A 16,545-nucleotide genomic window follows, 5' to 3' on the forward strand; every position below is an offset into this window, starting at 1 on the left:
GAACCTGGGAGGGTGGGACGGTGGAGGCCCACGGAAGGGAGGGTTTCAGGAAGGAGGAGGTGGTCTACTGCCAAATGTGGCAGAGACGTCAGGGAAGACAAGAGCCCAGGGTCATCTGTAAATTCATTACGTGGGTGCTGTTGGTGTTCTTGACAAGTGCTGACAGCAAGTGGTGGAGATGGGGCCAGGGTCGGGTAGACTGAGTGATGAAGCTCTTGGAAATTTGGCTAGTGGTAAAGACAATGGGAGTCAGCCAGCTAAGTGGGCTGTAGGACCAAGGAACGTTTTGTTTCATGCCATGGGAGATGGCTGAGCAAGTTTCTATTTTGGCGTTAGCACTCCAGTAGTGAGGGAGAGATGGCTAGAGCATCACAGAGAGAACAAAGCTGAAACAATGGCCCTTGTGGGGCTGGTCTTCTGTAGGAGGAGGGAAACTTGCTCCACTGAACAGGAGGCAAAGAGGAGCGACTGGCTGTGTGGGAGCAGAGGCTTGGAGGGCTGTGGGTAGGAAAAACGGTGAAACTTGACCTGATTTTGCTTATTATTTTTAATGACACTATGCAGTGAGGCCATCAGCTGAGCATGATGGTGCAGAAAGGGATATGGGAGGTTAGAGGAGAGAAGAGAAACTATGAAATAGTGACCTTGGGAAATTGGAAAGCAAACCAATTCAGAAAAATAGCACTTCGCAGTCAGTGTAGGGTGTCAATTGTAGTGTGAGATCATGAGTCTAGAGGGAAAGCAGTCATTTCAGCTGTGTGGTTTTATCCAGGGATTTTCAGATGCTCAGGGGTCTGTGTGGAGCAAAAGATGAGTTAAGTCCATTGTTGAGAGGACTTTTGTTAGGGGTGGAGAATGGCTACGTAGAGGTGATGCTAATGCAAGACTGGAAATTAGGCTGGACAAGGAGGGCCATGAGGTGTGGCAGGGAGCAAATGATTGTCCTTGGGGTTGGGGATTTAAAGATTTCTCTAAGGTTGAATAACACCAGTGTGTAATTGCTGAGCCTAAGGGCTAAGAAGCTGTGGTGGAAGAATGGGATGTTTGGGGTCAAGATTTCAGAATTGTTGCAGTTGTTGCTAATGGCCAGGTCCAGATAATGACCGTGGAAGTGGGTGGGTGGCATACAGGAAAGGGAAAGGTCACAGATGAGAGACTGGCATTTCCGTGGTTTACCTATGTCACAGTCATTAAGAAGACAGGAGGCGGAGCGGATGGGAAGACTGTGAGCCAGGAGCTGTGTCCCCAGTCATAAGCATCAGTCCAACATGTAATCGTGTATGTGCTCTGGAGACATTTGCCACTCTGTTCCTTGTGCCCTGATTACAATTTTGAATTTAAATTTGACATGCAGGAAATGCAAATTTCAAAAATGCAGGTTCATCCCTTGCAGATCCCTCTTTATGTTTTAAGGATGGTGGTTTTGGTGACCTGGTTCTTGGGGATGTGGGTGTTTCTGCCCTCACAAGTATCTTCTTCAGGCCTTCGCTGCTGCTGCCTTAGATTTGCACATAGCATAGGCATCAAGGATTAGATTAATGAAATAAAGATAGGAGAGGAAGTCCAGGTCTGGACGCTGAAAGCTACTTTGCAGGTCTTCGACCTTAGCTGCATTCCGCCCATGAAGGATTAACACTGTTTTCGTTCTTTGCAGGGTTCCTTGTGAATTTTACCACATTGTTACACATCATAATTGTATCATTGCACGTCATAACAATGGGATTTCAACAGTTCTTATTGCACATTCTAATTATGTGATTACTCAGTCTTTCACCAATTAGGTGATTAGATTTAATTACACAAATTGCACAAATAAATGATAGTTAACTACAAATTACTTAAAATAAAATTCAGAACTGCATATGTCGGCAGTTGCCCTGAAAATGAGAATAGACAACAGGAAAAGGAAAAATGCTTATGAAACCAGTGAGGAAGTGATAGGAATGATTTGATCCGGACAGATCACTAAGGGTCATGGCAGGGAATCACCTTGTCTAGAAGTTTCTTGTCATTTTTTTTTTTTTTCTGCCACAGAGTGTGGCATTAAGAATTGTGGATGTTGAAGTCAAGAATACTGATCTGAATCTGCCATGCCTTGAAGAGCATATTGCTGTTATTTTCTTAAAGGAAAGGAGGAAGGAGAGAGAACAAGAGTGAAGAATGAGAGATTGATGAGAGAGGGAGAGAGAGGCAGGGATTGGGGAGCAGGGAGAGGGAGAAGAGGGGAAAGGGAGGAGAGAAGAAGATTATAACAAGTTTGACATTTAGTCATTGAAAACAGTACAGTATGACTTAATGTGGAGCACAGAATCAGTGTTAAAACAATTCAAATTTATTATTTGAACTTCAGTTCTTACCTAACCCTCTTACCTAACGCACTCTGGTATTTTCGACTTATTTTTTTCCCCTTCGCCTTTGGTTTTAGCTCATAAAACTCCTTCTGCAGTTGTTTGCCGAAGCTAGAACTTTAAGGCCAGGAGCCTGTCATATTTTTTTCAAGACTACATTTGTGAGACCAAAAATTAATAGGAGAGAAACCCTGTGTTTGGCACACGAAATAATTGTAGTACTACTCATTATCGTTCTTCATTTGAATTGCCTCTGGTGTTGGATAGTTTTAAACTAGTAGCCTATGAAAAACTTGAAAACTTGGGGCTATATCAGAGGTGACCACACTGCTTCTGTGGAGGCATCTCAGTGGGGTGGTCTTGTCTGAACACAGGTTTTCTCTGGCTGGAGTCTCAGAGCTGGAACAGAGAACAGTGGTAACTGCGTGCGTCAGCTTTCTCAGCCTCTTTGCTGCCCGGGAGAAGGACTACCCCAGTGCTTCTCGAGGCGGGGCAGTGCGTGCTCTGTGGAGGTGGGAACGTGCGCACATCTGGAGAGTGGGCATGCTGCATTTGTACTCACAAAGAGATATAATTGGTAGGTGCCATTTAAGCACATATATACTTAGGGAAAATTACCCACTGGGCTTAGCCAAGTACTGCCTAACCACTGAGCACCAGGATTGCTCAGCATCTGCCCTGGGCTCTTAACAGCAGTTGACAGGATGAGAATTACTTCAAAAGTACACATAATGGCTGGTGCGCTACTATAAAAATACATCTTGATGCTATTGAGGGTCAGATTGGGGTTCAGTGTACTTGATGGTTAGCTCGAGCCTCTTGTTACAAATGAACAAACTGCATAGCTGCAATACGAATGAGGGGAGAGATATGATTTCAAATCTAAAACAAAGGCTTGTTAATGCAGTGTTTATCTATGGAAGCCCTTGATATGGGCAGTGCAAGCCAAGGGACCTTGATTGAGACTTACTCCGTTGTCCTTAGGTTTTTCCAAAGCCCCGGGATTGTGTTTCAGTTATTACTCTGCTATGATGGGCATTCCTGTTGAGGTCAACCTGCAGCTCGTGAAGGTGGCTCCCAGGAGAGGGCATTACAGTTACATTGGAAATTTGAGCAAGTGAATCCAGTGAGACTGGAGCTAAGGGAGGGGAGTTGGCCTGGAATTTTGCAGTCCATATATCTGTTTCCTTATTTCCAAAAATCCACCAGATCAAATAAGGCTAAGATAATGGCTTATCAGCAAGTTTGCAAGAGTGTGGCAGTCCACTCTTTGATTTCCTTGTCAGAAACTAGGAGCATGTAAAACGGATGTGCTGGTATTAAGCAGCCAAAGCTATTTCCTAAATGGGAGCAAAAGAAGCATAAGCAGTTTACACAAACAAGACAACTTGCTGAGCTGTTATAATCTGCATTCTAGATTCTCAGCCCAGAGCTGGTCATTTCTGGTAGGCTCTTCTAAACAGAAATGCCAATGCAAAGATTAAAGTGGAGTGTACTGGTGCATGAAGACGTGGGCGGGGACTAGCATCAGAGTTTTACGGAGGCACTTCCCTCATTAAACATCTATGGTATGCGTGCAGTTCTGGCTCGAACAGGTTCCAGGAAAGAGATTCTACAAAGCGCTTCACATGAGTGTAGGAAGCACCACACAACCTGGACAGATAGCAGCAAGGAAGGGAGGGGAGGGCTGCTCATGGCCACTCGCTAGGAACCAGCCATTCATTCAGCCAGTGTTTACCAGGTATTCACGGGGTCACACACTGGCTTAGCTAGATGTCATTAAGGGATTGTGACTTTAGTTCCAATTTGCTCTCTCTAGGCCTGTAAGCAGTTTACATATTTATTGAGAACTTACTATATGCAAAGATAAGCCCTTTACAAATTTACCCTATTGCTCTGCTCAGTGGTACTACTGTGATTTTCTTCATTTGGTTGATGCAGAAAGGGAGGTTCAGAAAAGTTAAATATCTTGCCTGAGGTCACATGGTTACTAATTGGGGCTAGAATTTGAGTCCCTGGTCTGAATACGGAGTCTTTTTTTCTTAACTCCAAAATTATACACCCTGTTGCATGCCAATATCTAATGATCCCGGGATAATTTCTTCATTGTAAGAACACTTTAAATGTGGGAGAATTGCATAGGTGGGCTCGAATTTATTTAGGAACACATCTTTATTAATGTACACAATAAGGAGAGCTTTGGATTAACATGGGGCAGGTTGTCAATTTCTGTTTTACATAGTTTAGAAAGGCAATTGACAAGGTAATGTTCTGTTTTGTCTTCAAGTGAGATTCAAAGTATATGGTAAGTGTAAATCAAAAAATTAGATGTTAAACATCTTTCCAGGTGCATGTATTATAGAATATTAAATTCTCAAGCAACTCTTTGTATCGGAATAAGAGAGATGAAAATCCTTTGATGTGGGTACAAAGTCATATATACATAGAAACTGAGGTGGGTGCAGACTCATTACTAATAATCATGGTTTGACAAGGGAAATAGTAGCACAAAATATTATTGACCATAGACTTAATCTTAGCAAGGTTGAGGTAGGACTTTTATCCTCCCTCCCTTCTGTCTTTTATTTCTTCCTTTGGGGCCCCCCCCCAACAACGCACGGAAAACAACACACAAGTTTTCTCCTTTCATGGATATTGCAGTCCAATGGAGATGGACAGAAACTTGGGGGTTTGGAGGAACAGCAAGAATGTGAGTGTGGTTTGAGCTTCATGCAGAAGGGGGGGAGTGATGTGTGGTGTAGGAAACTTATGTGGAAGCAAAAGAGATCCAGTTTGCAGTGAGATCCACCCAAGAGCAGTCAGAAGCTTGGTTTGTGGCTTTACATTAACAGTATCATCTGCTAACAGTTAATGAGCCTTCCTTACTCGGTGCTAGTGACTCTCTAAGCACTTGTATTTTAACTCACTAAAACTTTTCACCTCCAGTCAACAAATTTTAAAATAGCTCTACAAGTTGAAAAACAATGACTTCCATGTGAGATCCATAACTCTAAAAACTCTTTTATTGACGTAATAGTGAATTAAGACACAGTGACATTAAATTTTTTTTCCAGTTTCAAACAGGGATGATGCTATTCTAACTTAATTGTCTTAGCAAGAGCAGATAACTTTTTAACTGAGGAAAAGTATTTTATATTTAATAGGATCGTTTTTAAGCTGTAGGTCGAATAAATGTTCTCCCTCCTTATGGTAAAACTGGCTCTTTTGCAAACTGGTTCCTCCAAATGGCCTTATTTTGCTTTGTTCACATTATGATATCTTGTTGTTCTTCAGCTGAGCAAAAGGGGTGTTTTGGTTCATACAGTTTTGATACTGCTCGTAATAAACAGATATTATTACATCTTTGCTTCTCTACTATTAGCTCTACGTAACTATGGATAGTCTTTTTAGAACTGCTTGTACAGAGCATGGTGTTTCAGTAGCTAGTGACTTTGAACATTTTTACAATTAACTACTATTTAAGAAAATAATTCTTATTTTTAAATCAATTTAATATTTAGGGAGAGTGACAAATTAAAGGGAAAGTCACTATTAAATGATTTGAATGCTTGATTCAGAATTGGTTCTTCCTGGATATTTATTTGCTGAGGCTTTAGTTCAGGAGATTTTACTCTTTGCTTGTTTCTTCATTTTTCTTTTGTTTCTAAATAAACAAATGGTTGACATGTCTCTTAGCATCCTAAGGCTCCACCTTTGCTTCCTCATTTTGGCTTTGGCTTCACTTCCAATGGAATTGCCTAGGACAAGCATTATTTTAGTAGGTAGAGTGGATGGCCACCCGTGGGTGATCTAGGGGTTGTTTCTAAGATCACCCTATACTCCAGAATATCTCTTCTTCTAACTTGCGGTTAACTTAAAATTCTACAATTGCACATTCATTATTGAAGTCATTTTAGTTGTTTTTGAAAATTTAAATAGTTCTTATCAGCTTGTACCTTAATTAGCAGGCGCCAGTAATTGACTTTTTAGTATGGTGAGTATTGAGCTCTGGGAAGGAAAAGAGAGAGGCTGAAAAAAACAAGCTGAAGGATAGCTTAACCCAGGACCCACTTTATGTTAAGTAAAGAGGCCATTATAGCGTCATTCTACACATCTTGTTACCTCACCGCTGCTCACCTGAGGAGATTACTGTGGGTTCATTCTAGAAGCTTACCTGTCACCTTAATGACCTGTTTATTGACACTTGATTCTGTCTTGAGAGACTGTGAGAATTTGCATGTTAGATAAATTTACATCTTTGCCTCTATTAGTATTCCTTTGAGAAAGGGAGTAAGATAGTTATTATTGATTGGTACTGTGAGCCTATCTTATACCCTTTTTGTATCTTTTGGAATTGAACACAATGCTATAAATATAACAGGTGCCAAATGAATGCTTTTTAAGGAAATTAGTTTGTAATATTTTTGAGGCTTATATCCAAGCAGGCAAAATAATTGACTATTTTGTTATTATAACTTTATTTAATAGTTTAAGATTCACAAGAAGTTGCCAAAAAAAAAAGTTTCTGTGTACCGTTCCTTCAACGTTAGCACTGTATGTTACGTAACCGTAGTGTGTTGTCAATTCTGGGAAACGCATTGACACAATACTGTAGGAACAGACCTTTTCTGGGTTTTTACCACTTTTTTGAAGCACTTTTTTTGGTATAGTTTGAGGACATTTTATCATATGCAGATTTATGTTTTTTTCCTCCCCAATCAGAGTATAGAACTCTTCCATCAGCATAAAAGAAACTCCCTTATGGGAAACTAAATTTTTAAGAGAAACAAATTGAAAAATAGACACCAATATTATAAGGCCACATTAATGAATTTTAAAACAGTATTGACTCCAAAATTACTTTGATTGGGGTTTAAAATCAACTAAAAAGATGATTGTTATTCAGTTGATTACCTGCAAGTACAGTGTGGGTTTAAAAAGAATCACCTGTTTGCTTTTTTTTTTTGGTCCTGTTGATCAAATTGCAGACTTTCTGTCTATTCCCACGCTGTCATGCTCATCCGCAGTTCCACACAGATGCACGCGTATGAAGGCCACGGTCATCTCTGTTTCCTGGCAGGAGCATCGGTTTTGGCAGGAGCAGTTGAACCTACTGAGTTGCTGGGAAAGATGGGCAGGAGCTCTTGGCTCTTGTTAGTTCCCAGTTGGTTACTATCCAGCAGGTACCAGCAGAGTGACCTGGGCAGGATCAGGAGGCCCTGATGCTACTTTATAGCGTTACTCCTGGGAGTTCTGTGAGTCCGTGTTTGTTCACCTGCCAAGGCAGCAGTCGGGAGACAGCGGCTCTTGTTGAGTGTCCATCTTTTTACCCAGGTGGGAGAGAAAGGGGGAGGCATTAGGTAGTTGAAAATAATTCACACTTTTTCCCTGACAGGCGAGACTTTCCCCTTTCTTCATTCTTCAGGGATAACAGCCGCCTGGACTGGATCTTTTTTATTCAGCTTTAGTTAAGACCTTTTACACTCTGCTTTGAAATGAGGCCGTGAGCCAGTGGCTGCCCCACAAAGATGCCATCCTGCTGAGCCTGATTATTTCCTTGAGCCCCTGCCAATAGCTAGTAGCAGGCACCTTAGAGCACATGTTCCTACTCTGAGTTCCGTTCATCAGGTGTTCTTCTTCACAACCCCACGTGCAGAGGGATCTTTATTCCCCACGTCAGCATTTGTACTCTTGTCCTGGCTTCATGGAATCTCCAAATTAGAGTGGACTTGGAACAAATAAACTACCACCAAATAAGCACGATCACCTGGTCACAATAATGTACCAGCAAAACTTTCCTGTTTCTGTTTCATCAGCTGAGGGTGCAGAGTTCCCACCGCCCTCTACTTGAAAGTTGAGCTAAGTGAACATTGAACATACTTGGAACTTTTAAAATGAAAGCACATTATCAGAAATGTAATTTTCCCTCTTGCTGTTTTGACTCCAACCAAAAGAAAACTATAGCCCCTGGAATTTACATTTTCAGGTACCTTCTGGGATCTGAGGATGCCTGAACCCCTAAAATGCAGGATTCTGAGGGAACGCCAGTTCCTTGTGCTCATAGAAGTGTAGATGGACATAGGATTTGATGACTAGTTCAAAGGCAGCTGAGTATGACTTGGTGGTATTGCTAACTGAGTTCTTTAGAAAATGAGCACAGAAAGTGGAGGCAGAGAAAAAGTATCAGCTATACCTCTTCTACATGGTTATGTGTATTCATATGTAATTTATCTCTAATTGTTGCCATGTGTCTAGTATGTACAGGTACCCCACCCCATTAAAGGTATTGAAATTTGTTGTTATATGTAGATTCTAACTCATTTAGACTCTGCTCTCTAAATAACAGAGAGAAAGGCTTCTGAACAGGCTGGGTCCTTTCAAAAGATGAAGAAACATACTTTTGGGAACAAAGACAATAGATGCGGGGGCTGCAGTAGGAGAAGTCACCATGTGGTTCAGGTAGCTGCTTCATTGATACAGTGGGTCTACTCCTTCTCCCTAAAGAAGCCCTGGCAGCATCCTGTCCTGAAGGAGGGGCATGTTCCAGGAGATTAGGATACTTTGTGCCGCACTAAAAGTCTTCATCTTAGTATTTGTGTAGGTGACTTTTTTCCTTTGGACTTCAGTTTGACTAACTGACCTCTTTCCCTCACATTCTCCTGCTTCCAGTTCCCTCTCCATAGTATCACCAGAGTTAATTTCCTACAAAATTAGGATAATGACATCATTGTCTTTCATATAAACTTGTATCAATTCCTTGTTTTCTATAGGATAAAGGCTAGGCATGCTGTGGGGACACACAGACACTCCACAGTTTCCTTTCTGGTTGCTCTTCTTGCCAGTCCACTGGTTTTCTTAGGCTCCAGTTGTATGGTGCCTCCTCCATTCCCAGAATGTACTGTGTCCTCTTGTGCCTCTGAGTTTCTGCCCACACTTTTCCCTCTGCTTCAGTACCTTGCCCTGTCTTCGTTCCTTTCCTGACAAATTTCTTCTCATCATTCAAGACCTCAGCATTTGGGCAGAGCCTAGCTTCTGCTTCCAGAGCCCTATGTTTCTTACTTGTATTTGAGTGCTAATGATTATAATAGCTAAAATGACACCTATTTACAATTTGCCAGCCACTAATGAAACAGCATTTAGTAACTCATTTGTTCTTCTCAACAGCCTGAGGAGGTAGGTATTTGCATTTTATAGATGAGGAGACTGAGGTACAGGGAGATTTAGTAACACGTCCAAAGTCATACAGGGTAGCTAGTGGGATTTTGAAGCAAGGCACTCTCACATTATGCTTTCAAAAATTAAAATCTGGGCAGGCTCCTCCACTCAATGGAAAAACTATTCAAGAGCAAGGAACCTTGTTTGATTGAATGTTATGTTACTAAAACCAGTATAGTGCCTGTCACAGAAGAAGAACCTTGGAGATATTTGTTGAATGAATGTACAGACTATTATATTTTCATTTGAAACTATAAGCATTTTTAAAATATGTCATTCAGCTTACCCTTTAAATTTTTAATCAATAAGAGGGAATAAATTGTGATCAAGTAGAAACAGCTCTATGTTGAGGTGTGTGGAAGGCGGTGCTGGGAGGGGTCCTGTGTCTCAGTCCGGCCTGCGTTCATCTGCACGTCCCTGTGATGCTCTCATCTGGTGGTGCTCAGCTCCTGCTGGGCATGGAAGATTGAGATAGTGCCTTGCTCATGCACCCTGGGCCTGAGCTCCCTCTCAAAACTCCCATCACATGTACAGCGGATGAGAAGGCTGAGCTCTAGGAGAACAAGGAATACCTACTTTCCCCTCACTATTTTCAGTCAGAACCAGGAGGGGGAAATTGGGAGCCAGGGCTAGAACACACCATTCTCTGAACTGTGCTCAATGTATCAGGGATCACAAGAGGCAGACGTGGGATGTGGAGTGGGGCGAGAAAACAGCTCTTATGTTAAGTGGGCAGTTCACAGGAAAGAAGTTCTCAGATATTACATGTGGCCTTGATAGCAGAGGGCAGCTTGATGGCCCCCTACGTAATCAGTATTTTTATTCCATTAAGAATATCAAAGCTCTTTTTTTTCTGATCAGTCAATTTTGATAAAAACACCTTTGGGGAATCTCAGCTGTAACTAAGATTCCATGAAATGATCAAGGTATACGTGGTGAATTCACTGTTGACCTGTTTTGCATGCTGAGTGAAGACGGCTGGCTCCCTTGGGAGTGAGTTTAAATTCAGGATCGTATGTGGCTTTTGGGGATTTTAGTTGCTTAGCATTACCTATCCTTGTACCACCCCAATCTTTAGTGACCGTTGGGTTCCTTCAATGCCATGTTGTGCCTTGGGAGTCACCATGAACTCTGTAACCAAAGTGTTCAGGATGTTGGCACTTAACTGTCTCTTATTTATTTGACCAGCTCAGCTCTGCTTCTATAATGAACGGTAACCACAGGAAATCATGGTGTGTATCTTTATGTAACTGATGCCTTAAAAATTATGGTTGACGTTAAAGATTCTAATGAGGTTACTTGTCGGAGCAATGCACATTATAAAAAGACATGCGTGTGAAAGGATGGCCAGGGAAACCATCTCATCAGACAACGGCCAGTTCTGTCCTCACCTTGCCTCCTCTGTCTCTCCCTCCTTGTCCCTGAGCTGCCTCTTCTCATGTGTAACGCCAGTGCTCTGTACCGTGTTCTGTTTATAGTGGTTTGAACATTTTTCTGCCTGTGTCTTTCATTGCTGAAGTAACTCACCTCTCTCATATCGACTCTTACCCAGGAGCCGCACTGCAGACTCTTTGATGTAGGTCTTTTCTGCATGGCAGCTAAGGCCCAGCTGTGGTTTTCATTGCATGATGCAACCTCACCCCTTCGGTTATCGCCTCCAGGTTAACCAGAGCCTTTTCCTGCACTGCCCATGCATGTCACGTGCTTTCCCCCAGGGCCCGGACCCGAATGTCATGAGCACTGGGAGCATGCATGGAATTGATGTGGTGAGCATTCTGATACACTGAGACTTAGGGTTCTCTTTGGACATCCTTATGGGCCCCCCACTTTTCTGTGATATCACAAAAGCCACCTTGTCCCTGGAAAATTCAAGACTAGACTGTTGGGAAAGAGACACAAATCTCCTGTTTTTAGGCTTGTGCTGAGCAGAGGCTAACAACAAGGGATTTAGAAGCGAAGGTCAGTTTTCCAAGTAACAACTTAACTGATGATCAGTCCTATAAATTTTCAGCCTTGCATGGATGTTCCCAAAGTCACCAGTATTACGGTACTTTTCGCATCTTTCTGAACAGTGTTACCCAGTTTGGTTTTGTTTAGATTCAATAAATGTTCAAATGTTTATATTTGAAAAAGCACCTCTTAAAGTAATGCCCTGGGAAATATAGGCTTTGGGGTTTGTCTTAGTTTATTGTGTAAACAGAAGTATCACTAATTCAGCTTTAAAATATATAAAATGGTAGTACTTTAACAGGATACAATATATTCATTGAAGCATGTTGGCATTGCATTCAACATTATTGATTAGAAATTGTGACCATTTTCTTCCGTTGAAATATATTTTTGCCTTCGGGCTGTCTAATGACTTTCTTTAAAACTGCTTTTTTTTTTTTTTTTTTTTTTAAAAATGTGTTTTGTTCCCTCTTTTATTCTCAGAATGCACTTTTATAAACATGATTGTCAGGATCTGTTTTCTTACTGCATTTTGTTGTTTCATGTAATTAGATGCTTTACATTTTAGACATAACCTTGGCTGTTAACTGAACTCTGATCATCCTAGGTAGCAGTAAGAGTCCCTAGAGACTCTAGCTTGCCAGGGCCCCTTAGATTGAAACTGTGCAGTAGCAGTTATAATGACACAAAATTGAAGGCCTCCTATCTTGTCTTTATTTTTCCTCATGACACGTGATTTTCTCATATTAGGGGGATTTAGTAGATTGAATCTTTTCCATATTCCCCTTTCCCCTGTTCTATTAAACATACCCTGTTCGCCCTATAGAAACAATTTTCTGAGAGTTATGTGATCTTTTGACCACCAGTATCAAGGTCCTTTGAATGGAAGCATTTCTCTTTTTGAGAGAAGCTTGCATGGATTATAGTGCAGAGCAGGTGATCCTGTCCAGCAGGTTAAAATGCTCGCACTTGATCAGAGCTTTCAGCTGGGGGGGTTTGCTGAAGGAACCAACTGATTCTCCTTTGTAAAGTTCTTGAGTAAAGAGGACCCATTCCTCTTTCTCAGAAAAGCATAGTCCTTCCAGATAAAATGAAAGAATTTCTGAAATTTGACCTAGAGTGGTGGTAAGTGGATCCATACATGGAGACAAAGGAGGAAATCCTAAGAAATCAGCCTCCTGGGGGCATACTGGGTCCTTCACAGAGATGTTTTCGAAGTGAAAGGGAAAACAACTCTAGAGAAAATCAAAGATACGGCAACAGAATTGAAAAGGGGAGCTGCAGGAGGAAGCAAGAAAAAAGAAACTTCACCCCCATGAGCATTAATTTGTGATATTTCTTTCTAAATTTGGACCCAGAAGTTAAGTGGACACCACTGATAGGGTGGAAAGAGCTCTTATTTCTACAGCATGAGCAGGACAATTTTCATAAATAAGTGATTTCCAATCCTCATCAGAAGCAAGTGGGAAAGAAAAAAATGCAGGAAGAGAAATGTTCCAGGAGGTAAGAAGTCATTTTCCTGAAGTAGTTGAGAAGGAAATTAAGAGTGTATACTTGAAGATATGATTGTATAATCATAGGATTTAAGAAGCCCTTACCATTTTCCCTGTTAACGATGACAGTTTGTTTCTAAAGGGAACTTAACCACATCTGACTTCCGTGGGGTTGCTGGTCTCCACTGCCAGGCCATTTTCTGGCCGTTTCTAAAAGGGTGACCCCTGCTTTGTACTTGGCAGACTCATGACTTCCAATCAGCACCATCTCTGGCTCTCTGTTTTGGCTGCGAGGCTGCTGGGCTCTCAACAAAACTCCTAAATAGGAACACTCACACAACTTCCATGCCTCAGCTGTCAGCCAAAGACAGAGCTAAGAAACAGCTATTTTATTCCCTTGGGTAAGAAAGGTATAATTGTTTTCTGTGCTATTTGTCAGAAAGACTTGTACTGGGTCTTTCTCTGTGTCTTTGTAAAACAAAACAAAACAAAACAAAACACAGAAACACCTCAGGATGTCAGAAACAAAGCTATCTTAATTATCCTTTAGCATCAGATATAAATTCATGTGTAACTTTTAAATAATGGCAGTGTCCTTGTGGTGAGTATATACATATGTTTTGTGACTGTGTTTTCTATTCTTCAAAGTGAAGCAGCAGATAAATGGAACAACTGTTTCTTTACATAATTATTGTTTTCCAAGTGTTCTTGGGCCTCCTAAAATCAATACCACGCAGGTTTGCAGTGTTACAACTCTTTGTAAGTATAGCCATTTGAATGAGACCACTGAGGGGACCATGTGCCATTCTGGTTGGGTCCAGATGTGGCTGGGAGAGTGTGTGGTTGAAACTGTAGTAGGTTTCATAAGCTGTTGGCTGAGTTTTGAAGTCCCTCAGAGAAAGAGAGAAAGGGATCTGTCTCAGGCACCTTCATTACCCCCATCTGATTGGCCTGCCAGTGTGGGACCCAGAACAGGCTTGGCCTGATTGTAGAGTCGGTAGTTTTGGCTTCTCCACTGTAAGCCCTTGCAGGTTGACCCAGAGTAGAAAGGCATTGTTAAGATCTGGTTGTCCAGATGTCTCTAGATTATGTCAAAGTCAAGGAGGAGGACAGGGCTGGAAGTGTAGGGAAACAAATGAGTGACCAGGAGATGCCTAAAAGAGTCCAAGGCTAACATTTGGAGAAGAAGGCTGAGACAGAAAAGGTTTGAAGTCTGTACCCAGTAATAGCCCAAAGAAGTCCCACAGGGATTTGAACCGGTTACGCTTTGGGAATCCCAATACACATCTCAACTTTGCTTTAATTGAACAGCTGTTGTGAATAGATGCCTCATGCTTCATCTTAGGAGCCTCTGCCATTCTCTGTGCCACTAGAAGGGCTTCTCATGGGAAGGCTCAAGGCAAGAGTGTCTCGAAACCTTGCCCCAGGCTGCTTCCACATGGTTGCTCTCTCCTTAGGAAATGAGGACATCAGGCAGTTGCTCCCCAGTGTCTATTGGTTATTACTGGTTAGAGATTATTGTTCATGGGCTTCTTAACACAAGTATGACATTTGCTATCCAGAAGAAAGGCACTGGAGGCAGAAGGCAGCAGCAGGATTAGTCCACTACTCTGTTTCCTCAGGTCTAAGTTTTTGTAGGCATGAGAGGAGGATGGCTCAGAAGTCTTGCACCCCCTGCTGGGCATTGTGCCTGGCTTCTTCTCTTTCCCTTCAGACCTGGGACTTCTCTTTTCCCATTCTCCCTTCCCTTTCTAATCACCTCGCCCAGTCTGTCCCATTTTGTGGGTGGTTCCAGAGTGAGGTTGGGGTTTGGTAGAGAGCACATGTTTGAGCAGGAAGGCTGTGGATTGTACACATGTGCACGTGTGTGTATGTGTGCCCACCCACACGTACCACCCCATGCCGGTACATGGCTCTTTGACCCTGCCCTTAAAGAACTGTCAGTCTGTTTTGTGGTCTTTGTGCTTGTGTGTGTATGCATTAAGTAATTATTTGAATCATCTACTCTATCATGTCTTAGTAAACAAGAATTCACTAGAGAAGAGGTGGCTAGTGTCAGTGGAAGTAGGTAAATGAGAGAGTAAGAGTCAGTCAGTCATGACTCTTCAGACAGTTTAGGCTGCAAACCAAAGCAGCACTCATTTGGCAACACTCTGTTTTATGTAGTAGAACTCTGATTTATTACATAAAAGTTGCTGGCAAATGTGAACACTAATTCTACTCTGGTAACAACTGTGATTGAAGTAATTGTAGTCTGTAGACAAGCTGGAGAAAACAAGCATTAGTGGGAAGGTTGTCTTGGACATCATTTCAAGAGTCCAACCGAGAAGAAATACATAATCCTATGGACCTAGAATTGAAAGAGATATTTAGAAGACATATGACTGGGTCCACCCCCTGCCTTTCCTCCAGATGCATACTAAGCCAACCAGGCCGGTGACACTCTCCTCTGCTAAAGAGCAGGGAAAAGGAGAATGAACAACCTCCCGTGGCCACTCATTAAAGTGACTCATGGCTTTTTCTGTCAGGAAATTTTGGTTAATTATTTAATATTTATGAGACTATGTAGCTGCCCTCATGGCAATATAATTTTCCTGGTGTTTCTTCTTTAATATTACCCAAAGTTAATGCTCTAATATATGGAATTACACCAAATGTTAGCTCACTGCACATCCTATTGGGCATTTGAATTACATTGCAGTATCTGATAAGGAGGCAATAAAGAAAATACAAATGGAAAGAGAAAGTGTGAAATGATTGATTCCTCCATCAGGTTTTGTTCCTTTGTAGATTGTGGGTTTTTTTGGCATTTTTCTACAAACAGTAATTGTCACTGTCATTATTAACTTAGTTTTTTAAAATAACTATCACTTGTTCGGTGTTTGGTTTTTACTCATAATTTGATTTCATCCTCACAACAGCCTTTAATAAAGGTTATGTCTTTACCTCCAGTTTACAGATGAGAAAACCAAGGCTTGGAGAGGTCGAATTATTTATAACCAATAGAGTTGGGATTTTAACTTTTCCATTGAACTCTAAAACTTCCTGACTGCTAGTTACTCTTGAGGTCAACTTACAATGCCCACATTTTGCTTTTGATTTACTCATTTGGGTGCATTTCATTTGGATTAAAAGATACAGAATGAAGATAAGAAGTCTTGTGACAAAATTTAGAAGAGCTCTATGAGAAAGTGAGAGATTTCATCATCTGAGTTTCATGAAATTATCTGTGTGTTTCATTGAGAAACCCAGTGTGTAAGGAACTGACATATTTTGTTCTCTCCATCAGCCATATATGTAATTTTCTTTGTCCTCTTAGAAGAATGTTTAATTATTAGGACTAATTATTCAAGTAGATACCCTGAGCCATACATACAACAGCTCTGAAGTCTTTTGCTGCTATTGTTCTTGGAGTCTTCATATCACTAAAAGCTTGAGAAGACAGAGTAAGTATATAGGATTTCAAAGGGCAGTGAGGGCCTATATAGCACCTATCCATTTTTTCCAATTAATTTCAACATGACCCTAATGAGGCATAT

The 16,545-nt window shown here is 41.5% G+C and overlaps 1 protein-coding gene across 20 annotated transcripts in view; it reads left to right on the plus strand.

The window, feature by feature from the left end:
• The window catches only part of KCNMA1 (potassium calcium-activated channel subfamily M alpha 1), a 718,090-nt gene that overhangs the window by 399,229 nt on the left and 302,316 nt on the right, over nt 1-16,545 (plus strand). For 11 of the 20 annotated variants that reach the window (XM_054572515.1, XM_054572516.1, XM_054572498.1 and 8 more), the window contains exon 4: nt 11,116-11,139. The exons of the other annotated variants lie outside the window; for them this stretch is intronic. In XM_054572515.1, coding sequence (XP_054428490.1) covers nt 11,116-11,139 — 24 coding nt within the window. The remainder of the gene's footprint in view (nt 1-11,115; nt 11,140-16,545) is intronic. 20 annotated transcript variants of the gene reach the window in all.

This window comes from Pteronotus mesoamericanus, unplaced genomic scaffold (assembly GCF_021234165.1).
Source record: "Pteronotus mesoamericanus isolate MK-2021 breed Mesoamerican mustached bat unplaced genomic scaffold, CSHL_Meso_final contig_24, whole genome shotgun sequence".
Classification (NCBI taxonomy): domain Eukaryota; kingdom Metazoa; phylum Chordata; class Mammalia; order Chiroptera; family Mormoopidae; genus Pteronotus; species Pteronotus mesoamericanus.